A 12,249-nucleotide genomic window follows, 5' to 3' on the forward strand; every position below is an offset into this window, starting at 1 on the left:
GCACCCTGCTATGCCCATCTTAAGTATAGCTGGTCCCTTCCATGGGCAGGACTCAGTACTACATACCAGATTCAGAAAGCTTAACAATACAGCGTCCTGCTTCAGGGAGCTCATGGCTCACTGGGCAAGACAAGGTGTACACATGGACAGCAGCAATGTAGGAGTATAGATTTCCTTGTGAGGTTAGTATGGGGCAGGGTGGGAAATAAAGGCAGGAGAGATTTATGCAGTCTGGGTCAAGGAGGACCTTGACAGCCTCAGAGGGGGTTCAGGAACCCTGGCCTGCCTGGTCTGTCCTGCTGTGTCTACACCTGGAACACTCAGCCCAGAGAGAGAGTAAGCCCTAAAGGCTAAACCAGACAAAACCCTGTCTCAAAAAATAAATAAAAAATTTTAAAATTAAAAATTTTAAAGGAGGAACGGGTGGTGCCTGTCGCTCACAGGAGTAGGGCGCTGGCCCCATATGCTGGAGGTGGCGGGTTCACCCAGCCCTGGCCAAAAACCTCAAAAAAAAAAAAAAAAACGTAAAGGAGGGAGAGTAATTGGTGGGACCACACCTACGGTGCATCTTACAAGGGTACATGTGAAGTTTACTAGGTATAGAATATAAATGTCTTAACACAATAACTAAGAAAATGCTATGAAGGCTATGATGACCAGTTTGATGAAAGCATTTCAAATTGTATATAAAACCAGCACACTGTACCCCCTGACTGCCTTAATGTACACAGCTATGATTGAATAAAAAAAAAAAAAAATTGTAAAAGAATTAAAACTAAAAATAAAACAATTTAAATCTGTCAGGAGCACAAATTCCTGAATTAGCTCCCTTCCAATTTCTAGAAAACTTTCTCCCTTCACAATTCTTAGGTTTCTATATCGATATTTCCTGAAGGGCTGAGAGAAGAGGCCAAGGTCCCCAGGTCCTGCCCCACAAGTCGTCACAGCAGACACACGGCCCTTCCCTTCCATTCATTCCAGACTGTCTGAGCCCCAGGGCACCTACCCTGGCACAGCGACCAGTGGGGCAGGCTTAGGACTCCCTGCCATCAGCAATGTCCCTGTGCTGATGCTGCAAGGTGAGGAAATAGCAGAAATATTGGGGATGCCCTCCATCTGGGTCCACCTGTTACTTAAACCAAAGCTCCCTGCAAGGCAGGTACTATTGCCTCCTCAGGACAGGTGGAACACAGGCACAGGGAGGATGAGTGACTTGCCCTGGGTACAGAGGAACAGAGTCCCTAGGGACTCTCTGAAGTGGGGCAGTGAAAGGATCCCCCGGGAAGAAGGAAGACAAAGCAATCAAAGGACCCCCGGAGACTTTCTCAATGTCTGAAGAAATCCTGACCTCGCTGTCTCCATCACCCCTCAACCAAAAGTAGAGCAACGCTCCTTATCCCAGCCCCGCCTGGCCACCCTACATGCACACGCCATGCACACGTACACACACCATGCACACACACACACACGAGCAAATTCAAAACAAGACAACCAAGGCTGCTTTGGAAAAGGGAATCAGGGACAGGACCTGCTGACCAGACTTCATTGAATCCGGACTCATGTTCCTTGATATTTGTACAACTTCTAAACTTTAGATTCTGGCTATAGAAGCTTACAACTAAATAACTAAACTTATAACTACAACTAAATAACTAAACTTATAACTAAAAGAAATGTTAGGGGCAATTTAATCTAGATTTCAATCTACTACAGACAGTGCAGAGTAGGCTGAGGGAAGCAAACAGACACCCGAGCAACCTCGTGCACATTACGTGGTGACTCTGTGGTGTCTCGGCTTGCTCTATAAAAGGGAGACAGTGAGGGTCATGGTGAGGACTCCCTGCCTGACCTGTAACAAGCTCTCAAGAGGTGTGGACTAGTCCTACCACCTTCCCCCAAGTTCTAGGACATGGACCTCAGAATCTAAATGGAACAGAGAAGGAGCCTGGAGCATAGCTTGGGACTCCGGTCTGTGCTGTAGGAAGCCAGTTCAGTCTTGTCAAGGGTGGGTCTTCGAGCATAAAGTGGAAGACCCAAAAAGAAGCTTTGAAGATGTTCAACCCACACCCTCATTTTCACTTGGGGAAACTGAGGCCCAGAGAGCTAAGGTGACTTCCCAAGTTAGCAAGGAGAAGTCTTAGGTATTCAACCCAGGTTGGGGGGACCCAATTATTTCTCAATCCCGGTATATTCTGGAATGGCCAATTTGTCCACGTCACTGTGACCTAGGAATACGTGAATGGAACCCACAGCTGTGGGCCTCCACACACGGAGCAGCTGTTCTCCCCAGGAAATCAGCTTTTTTTTTTTTATTAAGAGGCTTACATTAATTTTTTTTTAAGAGCAAGAGGTACCCCATACTAAAAATAGCATTGCAGAAGTTCATCATCAACCCAGTCCTTTCGCTTACAATGCAAAAATTAAAATCTTTGAGCTCAACAAATGGAGAGGTCTAAGGGAGGAGCTTTAATTAAAAAAAAAAAAAAAGAGGGCTTTGCCAGGAAATTTGTGGCTTTCATGAATGGTGAGGCCTCAATAAGACACATACATATAAAAAGGGGACAGAGAGGTGAAGGTCTATACATTAGGGGCTTGGTCTTGCAAAACAAAACCACAAGCAGACTTGCAGAAGAAGGAGAGTTCCACCATGCCCAGCCTAGCACTGCTATGTTGCCTGGTCTTCTTGGCTGGGGTGGGAGCCCACCAAGGCCAGAGTATCCAGTCTGAGAACAGCTGCACCCACTTTCCGGCCAGCCTGCCTAACATGCTCCGAGAGCTTCGAGATGCCTTTGGCAAGGTGAAGACTTTCTTTGTGAGTATAATTCCCACCTGCCCTTTCTCTTTCTTCCTGGGACTGCCTGCACTAAGCCTTCTGCAGGAGCTATAAGAAGACTCTTTTTTCTGCTCCTCCTCCATCCCTAGCATCCAATCCCCCAAACTTCAATTTTTGAGAGTCCTAGATTAAGCTATAGGTTCAATGATTTAAGGTAACCCCAGAAGATAGAGCATAGATGCAGGAAAAACTGCCTAAGAAGGTAAATGCACTTTCTCCCATGCTCAGAAACATCTTTAGAGATTCTACTGGAGCTCTATACGTAAGTGGCTGGGAGAAATCAAGAGGGTCTGATCAGAGGCAAAGATGTTCCCTATGTCCCGTAGCAAGGAAGAATAAATTGCCTCTGCTTAGAGTATTTCCAGACCTGAAAGGCTGATGATGTGGGAAAGCACCATACCTGGGGGAACCTGCATTAAGAAATGCTTCCCATCCCCAGAACGCTTTCCAGGGTGGAGTGGTGTACCCACAGTAGGGAGAAAGAAAATCAAAGAGCAGAAGACAAGAGGGGGCTCAAGGCACTGAGGGGTTAACATAGTTGTCCCTTCAAATCTGATGTGGGTCTGCAGAAAGAAGACCAGGACTGAGTCAAACGTTTGCCTTTGCTTCCAAATCGGCCAGATTTTAAAAACAACTTGATTCCAGTGGCACTGGAACGCTGATTTAACTAATGCTTCCAGCACCATTGAATCCTGTTTTTAAAACGGTCCTACACTGATTAAAAATCAAAAATTCTATAAAATAAAAGTGCATTAGAAAGACATGCATCTCAGGTATTATTCTCAACCTCAAGTTCACGCTCCTTTTGTTCTCCTTGCAGCAAACAAAGGATCAGCTGGACAACATGTTGTTAAACGAGTCCTTGCTGGAGGATTTTAAGGTACGAGAAGGGACGGACGAGGGGGTGGAAGGAGCGTGCACTGTGATTAGAGAAGGGAGGCTCTGCTTCCTGACGGCAGGGAGCTGGGTCTGCTTTCTTCACTTTGAAAAGGAGAAGTGGAAAGATCTTAACTCAGCACATAGCGGGCAGCAAGGGTTATGAGGGGCTCGGTGCTGGGGAGAAGCAGCTGGGAAAGGCAGATCCAGAGGACAAAGTTGTCCTCTCAAGCTAGTTGTAGCAGCAGCCCTTCCTCCCAGTCACCGCCCCACCTTTGGCTCCTTCCCTTAGGGTTATCTGGGTTGCCAAGCTTTGTCTGAGATGATCCAGTTTTACCTGGAAGAGGTGATGCCACAGGCTGAGAACCATGAACCAGGCATCAAAGAGCATGTGAACTCCCTAGGAGAAAAGCTGAAGAATCTCAGGCTGAGGCTGCGGCGCTGTGTGAGTAACAGTTCCTTTCTTGGCAACAATCCCCAGCATACCATCTCCTACGGGCCAGCAGGGCCACTCACATCCAGAGACACACCAAAGATAAGAGTCTGGCAGGACCAGCTAAGAATTCAGAAAGGTGCCCAGAGTCAGATCTTGCGCCTCATTGCTCTCAGGGGTGGGGGTGGCTGCTAGGCATTTACATGTGAAGATTTGCAAACAGCTTTCCTGTTATTTGTGAGTCATTTGTGGGTTATTAACTACTCCCCTCTCTCTTCTTGAAAGGGGCCCAGTGCTTCAGCCAAGGCTCCTCATCCCTTTAGACCTCGCCCCTGGGCTGGGAAGTGAAGACTTCCAAGCAGAGTTAATCATCACTCACCTCTATTCTCAAACTTACGGTCTCCAGCTGTCTGACAGGATTTCCTCTGGTGTTTTAGGAAGGTCCTCAGCCCCAAGCTGGTGTCTATGAATAATTCCCCCAGATAATTTATTTCTCTAACTGAAATGAGACCCTCCATCATTATCAATTTCTTTTGTTCTCTTCCTGATGTTGGAAAATCAGTTGGTCTCTGTTTACAGGATAGGGCTATGCAAAGGGTTTGGTCTCCGTAGCTAGGACTGTGTTTCTGCTCCTCAGATGCTTAGACATCAGCCTTGGTAGCTGCAACAGAAGGACAGGGACAGGATAGAGAGGCAAAAAGGACGGGATGAAGAATGCCTAGCTCAGCACTCCAGGAGACACCAGGGAGCTCTGATAAGGAAACCCAAGATCTGGGTTGTCCTCCAAACGTTGCAAACATCTCAGTGGCTTCCAGGGAAACGCATCTCAACTCCCTGGGCTGTGGTTAAGGGGCCAGTGGGTAAGAACGAGGCAGGGCTCAGTTCTCCCTGGGAGCCATGAAGGGAGGCCCCCTCTTCATGCTACCAGCTTGTTAGTGCCGTAGACTATGGGAGCTAGGAGCTAAAGTGATCACCACTTTCTCTTTTTTTCCACAGCACCGATTTCTTCCCTGTGAAAATAAGAGCAAGGCAGTGGAGCAGGTGAAGAGCACTTTCAGTAAGGTGAGCTTAGATGCGGCAGAGAGGGCTTGCAGGGCACAGTCTCTGCCCGCTCCCCAAAGGGTAGAGGGTGGCAGGTGTCGGCAGGCCCCTCCTTCAACTGGAGGGGCATGGGAACCTGACAAGTGGTGTGACCGCCTCAGCCAGTGAGGAGCCGGCTCCTCAGTTATATTTGTTTTCTGTTAAGTGTCTCTGGGGTTTCTAAATGACTGCACTGTGCCTTTGCAGGCTTGTGGGTTGAGCTGGCCAGCCAGCCTATGAACACAGTGAGCTAGGTGCTGGGGAGAGTGACAAAGGAAACAGAAAGTACAGAAAGTAGCTTGTTGGGAATCTAAGTTGAACTCACACGTGCAGGAAGCTGACACGTGAATGTGAACACACAAACACACCTAGGAGTTCGGCCTGAAAGGAGCAGGAAACAGAATTCTCACCTATCCGTAGTTGATTCAAGCTCATTTTCCATCTGCCCCTTGGACTCCCAAGGTGCCTGAGAATGTCAACTCCCAAACCAAATGGGGTTTCACACTTCCAGCTGCTCGTGAAGCTCCTAAACACCATTTCCCAGAAATCGTGTGGCCTATGCCCTGCATGTGGGCTGAGGCCAGACACTGGGCAGGGTTTCAACACCAGGGGGACATGAATCTCCTGACAGTAAGCCAGAATAGCAGGGCAGGTCCTGCTCAGTGTTGGTGGGAGAGCTCAGATGTGAAGAAGGCACTTTTCTCTCTAGACGCACTGTCGTGCTTTTAAAGTACTTCCTCCAATATCTTTTCATCAAATTTTGCATAAGCACCATGTGAATACATGGCCTTTAAAATTCTTTAAAAGGCAGCATTTTGAAGGCTGTGCTTTGCAAACATCCAGTACAGCAACCCTTTGGACTTCAGGACATAAATTGGAGATCTCCAAAATCTGAGCCAGTGTTCCAGGATAGCCAACCCAGTTGTGTGGTCCCCTTGCTACCTGACAGCTGCGCTCAGGCTGGGAAGAGAAAAGGTCCATGCACTGCCTTTCCTAAGGCAGCTGGACATGTCCTGGGGCTCACCTGACATTATGAATTATGCCTATCCCTGTGCAAGGGAACCCATTTAGTCCTAGATGGGGTTTTAATTAAATGTTTCTTATTTCCCTACCCAGCTTCAAGAGAAAGGTGTCTACAAAGCCATGAGTGAGTTCGACATCTTCATCAACTACATAGAAACCTACATGACAAGGAAGATGAAAGACTGAAATGACCAACATGGCAACTCTTTGAACTCTAGGACATAAATTGGAGATCTCCAAAATCTGAGCCAATGTTCTGGGATAGCCAGCCCAGTTCCTTGGGAAACCTTGTTGTACCTCTCTCCTAGGATATTTATTACCTCTGATACCTCAACTCCCATCTCTATTTATTTACTGAGCTTCTCTGTGAACTATTTAGACAGAAGCCCTATGTTATAATGTTTTTTGATATTTATTACTTTTACCTATGTTTAAGCTGTTTCCATAGGGAGATACCCTATGATATAGGAGCGTTTTAAGAGAAATTATGAGTTATATAAGGGGGAAAAAAGTATTCCTTTGGGAGCGAACTGAAGCTTCCATTCCAAGCCTGACCATGCTTCATAGCTATTGGGCTGTTTTCCCTGACCTCCCTCTAATTTCTCTTGACTCTGGGCCTGGGGCTCCTGGGGTATTACAGACTCTGACCCTCTTAGGAAGAGAAACTAGGGAGCCCTTTGATGATTAACCTTCCAGCAGCTCAGAGGGATTCCCCTGACCTCATCCCCCAACTACTTCATTCTTGAAAGCTGTGGCCAGCTTGTTATTTATAGCAACTTTTAAATTGGTTCTACTAGAACTCAGTTTTAACTAGAAATGATACAATTCCTCTGGGAATGTTAAATTGTTTGTCTGTCTTCATAGCAGATTTTAATTTTGAATAAATAAATGGATGTTATTCAAATCATGTTCTGGTGTCCATTGATTCCTGTCTGACTAAAATTGTTGCCTCATGGCTTCCAAGACAAACGAGAATGGCTAAATGAAATCTGCATTTCAGAGAAAGGAAGCTAGCTACCCTATTCTTGGAGAGAGGGAAGACTCCAAACCAGATGGGGAGAGCTACATTTACACTTCAAAAGCCAACAACAAAGACCACCATGGTCTTCCCATAACTCCATCGTTTAAGGCTCTATCCCGAAATCCTTAAAGATCTTGCAGATTTTCAAGGCTATGGAAGAGAGTCTGTACATATCAAAATTAGAAAAGCAAGCGGGGGAAGTTTTTAGTATGTGTGTGTGCACACGCGCGCACACCCCTGTGTGTATGGAGGGATTCTTTGGTTTTGTTTCTTCAAGCTCCAAGGGTCCAGGGGGTGAATACTAATTTGCCTGGGTTATCCTGATGATTTAGATACAGTGCTGACATGGTCCCTGGAGATTTCAGTACATACAGTTGGTTGTTATCACAATTAAAACCACCTATTGAATCCTCTTTGAGCTGGGATCGGAGACAACAGGGCTATACCCAATAGAGCTGAATATAAGCAAAGTAGCCCAGTTGATAGGATGCCCAAGACTCAAGCTGCTGCTCCTCTGTCCCCTCCATGAGCCCCAGACAATGGCTTCTAGCTGTGCCCGTTGGGAGGGGCATGGTGGCCAGGGAAGCCCTACTCAAAGCCCCATGACTTGGAGGAGATAGGGGAAAGAATGAGCTGAGTAAACACTGGTCCCTCTCACACTCTAGCTCTGCCAAGGCAGCCCTGGCTGGGGGTGGGAGCTGACTAGTTGTGGTCAGTTTTTCGGTAAGACCTGAGTCACTTTGGTTAAAGTAACCATAGGAAGGAAGTGGGAAACATCAAAGCTGAAATTCTGAGATGAAAGGTTAGAAGGAATGCAGGGTAGCAGAAAAGGAAGAGAGAGGGACTGATGCTCTCTCCACTGAGGTTCTCTATACTGAACTGGAGAAGGCCTGAGTCCCCGCCTGGGGACGCCTGGACAGTTAGGACTCCCTGCCAGACAAGTCACACTAACTCAAGTTGCAGGTTGGTGCCTCGTTCAAGGGGAGTAGGCATCTGAAACAAATATAAACTCCCTTGAAGAAAGCCACACAGCTGGCTGGGCATGGTGGCTCACACCTGTAATCCTAGCACTCTTGGAGGCTGAGGTGGGTGGATCACCTGAGCTCAGGAACGCTAGACCAATCTGAGCAAGAGCGAGACCCTACCTCTACAAAAAATAGAAAAACCAGTCAAGCATTCTAGCTGGCACCTATAGTCCCAACTACTTAGGAGGCTGAGGCAAGAGAATCTTTTGAGCCCAAAAGTTTGGTGTTGCTGTGAGCTGTGATGCTATAGCACTCCTACCCAAGGTGACAGAATGAGACCCTGTCTCAAAAAAAAAGCCACACAGCTGATAAGATGTTAACAATAACTACAATGTACTAAGTACTTATTTTGAGCTACTTGGTATTAGGTATGTATCAGGTATATATGGTATGTATACAGCATTATTATTGATATTTTCTATAAGAAGAAAAGACACTCAGAAATTTTTATCAGTGTTATATTTGCTTATTGGGGTTCAATGATCTAACATTCTGTAGATCATATTAGAAGTTCAAATTTTTTGAACTACCATATTAAGTCATCTCTTTAAACTATCACTTGATCATAGATTAATCTAAGAGAATACACAGGTATGGGAGTCGGGTTTGCAGTGTAGGTTAGGCCAGGCATTTCTGGAGGGCTTGTTGACCAGAGTCCAAGTTTCTCAAACCCCTCAAGGCTAGCAATAGCCTGGTGGTCTACACAGGACGTCTGGTACCTAGCAGCCTCAGGGCTAGAATTCTGGGTGTCTTGTTGACCCGAGTCCAGGATCCTAGGCCCCTCCAGCTTTCAGGTGCCATAGATGGCCTGATTGTTATCTGGTGGCCAAGAACAGACTGCCTAGAAAAAGATTATCATCACCTGAGTCCTGCCCAGGCACAGATAGAAATCACTTAAGTGAGTTAAGCAAGTTTATCCCAGATTTGTAAAGTATATGCCATAATTACATGGTGTGACTACATCATTTTTATTTCCTTTGCTTCCCTTCTTCTGACTGTTAATGATTATGTGGGGTGCCTTTCTTTGAATAATTTATGAGTTTTGATTGAATAAAGACACCCCCGGGAGAATGAGCCAGTGCTGCACTTGCCAGCTGCGCTTGAGATGGCTGCTAACTACAGTGTGAGCCTCCCGTAGGCTCCCATCAGTTATTTCATGAGATAACAAGAGTCTGAGTTTTTTCTCGCATCAACTGCCCTCGGTGCAGATCCCAGCAAAGCCTGCAGGGACCATGAACAGAGGGACTTTTACCCCAGTTCTAAGAGGCACCACAAAAAGGGACCTTTACCCCTATTCTAACTTCATCTGCCTACTGATGCAAGCCATTGGTGCTGATCTCCCAAGCCCAGGAAAATGGGAAGAAAGCTGCTCATCCAAGGTGAGGGACACGGGTGTCAGGGAATAGCCCTGGAGACCCTCAGCAAAATCGTACAGTCAGGTTTCAGCCTGTGAGACCTTTCCATTTTTCCTTCTTTCTAGCTGCCTCATTTTAATACTAGACCCTGCCCTTTGCTATATTGCACCAAGCATACCTCTCACATTGTGCCATATCTCTTCAAGTTCATTTTCTGTCTCTCTGGACCTCATACAGCATAAGGCAGTCCGCCCCAAGCTTCTCCTTATAAGGAGATTCCATCTGGGAGTTCACACCTGGTCGGGGGATTATATTGTCCTGCCAGTAGCTAAGAGGCCAGGGAACACTTGCCTTTCCCATCTCCTCTCTCCCACTGATTGTCCCATTTAGCTGGGGAAGGACTGTCTCAACTGAAGGATACTGGCTGCAGCAACTCCCCAGTGTTTCCCGAAGGGGACTGCCCAGAAGGAAGGCGACGCCTTGCCCATTAGGGTGTCAATCAGTTGCTTCATTTTTCAGCCCCTCCCCACTTTTGGCACACATCCCTCTTAATAAAGAAACACAAAAGGGGGGCACTGCCCCTTATCCACCACATTTTATAAGAACCAGGCATGTGTAACAATTTTTGAGGCAGCTATCTTTCACTTCTTTCTATTTCTCCTTTCTTCTTCTATATTTTATTTAATGTTTAGTGTGCTCCGGTTTAAACCATTTTTATTAATATTGGCCAGAGATTTGCAATGGTATCTCACCCCCCCCCCATTTATTTAGTGAGTCAAAGTTCCAACAAGAAATAGAAGGGGTCCTTTTTCTTTCTAATTACCTTCTCATTAAATTCTGTTTTCCGTCTTGTCTCTCTGTAGGGAGGACTTGCTGGTATTAACCTCCCTATATGGAAGACTTGCTGGTATTAACTTCCCGAGGTCCCTCAGATCAATACAAATGGACTGGGTAGTTGTTCATTTCACAGGCCACTGGCCCAATCTCCCTAAACTTAAAGGGAAGGATGAGTGCCAAAGGACTACTGGCCTTGGACGCCTTGGGGAGATCGAATATGGGGACAGACCTGTAAGATATCTTTCCATGGCCACTTTACTTTCACTTTTTTCCCCTCTTCTCTCTAGCCAATTCATGTAAAAATGGAATGGTCTCTTTCCTGAAAACAATGTAATCATAAACCGCAGCTTCAGGGCCTATTCCAGGCCACTGATTGCAAGGTGTCTCTCTTTTGACTCCCTCCTGTCTGACTTAGATCCTGACATTAAGGAAGAACATTTTATCTTAACAGTGCACTTCGATTCCCAGTTAATCCCTGCTATTTGGCACAAACTCCAAAAGCTTATAAAAGGGCCTCAACTTTACAAGTGTTAGAAATCTTTCAGAGACAGAGAACACCTAGAGGCTTTCTCCCCAGACAAGAAAAATGATTAAGCCTCTAGTAACATTCTCTCTATTAACACCAAGGCCACTGCCTCTGTTCTCCCTGAATTTTAGAATCTCTATTTTCTTCTCCTATCTCCATCTCTGGAGTAGAAGATAAAATACAATCCCTTGTGTATTCCACAGCTTTTGTGCTGCTAAGAGAGTAAATCTAATTGGCTTAACTTACACTTATAATTTGTTTTTAGTGGAAGGTATTAATATACCAATTGGAGGACTTTTTGTAAAACCTAACGCCCATCTGTGGGGCCCCCTCCTCCAGAAACAGCTGGATGCATCATTGGCAGATCCATATAATTAACTTGTGATATTTTAGTACTACTTACATATTTCCCTCTTATTATAAAGGCCAAACTCAAGTAACCCTCCTCATAAAAGTTGGTGTGAACTTCAACTGCTTCCCATAACTCAATTTAATCCTATTGCTTCCATTCCCATAAAAGAAGCTCTGACTGTTTTTATTGTCGTATCAGGAAAAAAAACAGGCAAGGGCATAGTGACTTGGAATGGAGAGAAGTAATGGAAACATTCTCTCAGGACTGGCCATTTCACCACCCAAAGGGTAGAATTTTAGCATTAACTTTATTTTCCTTACAACCTTTAAATATCATCACTGACTCTTCATATGTCGTGCACACCATTGAAGTTATTGCTGATGCATTCATTCAGCAATCAGCTCGTAAAAGTTATTTTCTTCCCTTCAACAATGATTATGGAAAAGAAAACACCTTGTATTTATCCACCCATGTCCATTCTCAGTCTAACCTCCCTGGTCCTATTACAAAAGGAAACAATCACACTGAACGGAAAGGAAACAAATCACACTAAAGGAAACATGTAGAATTTTTTAATGCCACAGTTTGAGCTGCTATTCAACCCACCAATACTTCCATCAAAGTCCATGAGCATTAACTAGTGCCTTCCAAATTACTGTCTCAAGCCCATGACATTGTCTGGGGTTGCCAACAATGTCAACAGTCCTCCACCCCTTCTCCTACTGGAGTTGAGCTTCAAGGTTGACAATCTGTTAATTTGTGGTAAATGGATGTTACTCATTACCCTCCTTTTGGCCAACTTAAGTATAGTCATGTTTGCATTGACACTTGCTCAGGTATGTTCATGCCACTTGCCAAAATGGTGAATCTACCAAACATGTAAAAGAA

The 12,249-nt window shown here is 45.5% G+C and overlaps 1 protein-coding gene across 1 annotated transcript; it reads left to right on the forward strand.

The window, feature by feature from the left end:
• The first annotated feature begins 2,647 nt into the window (after positions 1 to 2,647).
• IL10 (interleukin 10) lies at positions 2,648 to 6,627 on the forward strand. The gene is made up of 5 exons (XM_003792209.3): positions 2,648 to 2,812; positions 3,654 to 3,713; positions 4,002 to 4,154; positions 5,139 to 5,204; positions 6,339 to 6,627. Exons 1-5 carry the CDS (start codon positions 2,648 to 2,650, stop codon positions 6,429 to 6,431), a joined length of 537 nt encoding a protein of 178 aa, XP_003792257.1. The 3' UTR covers positions 6,432 to 6,627.
• The last annotated feature ends 5,622 nt before the right edge of the window (positions 6,628 to 12,249 follow it).

The sequence above is a fragment of the Otolemur garnettii genome, unplaced genomic scaffold (assembly GCF_000181295.1).
Source record: "Otolemur garnettii isolate 467f Iridium unplaced genomic scaffold, OtoGar3 scaffold00055, whole genome shotgun sequence".
Lineage (NCBI taxonomy): Eukaryota > Metazoa > Chordata > Mammalia > Primates > Galagidae > Otolemur > Otolemur garnettii.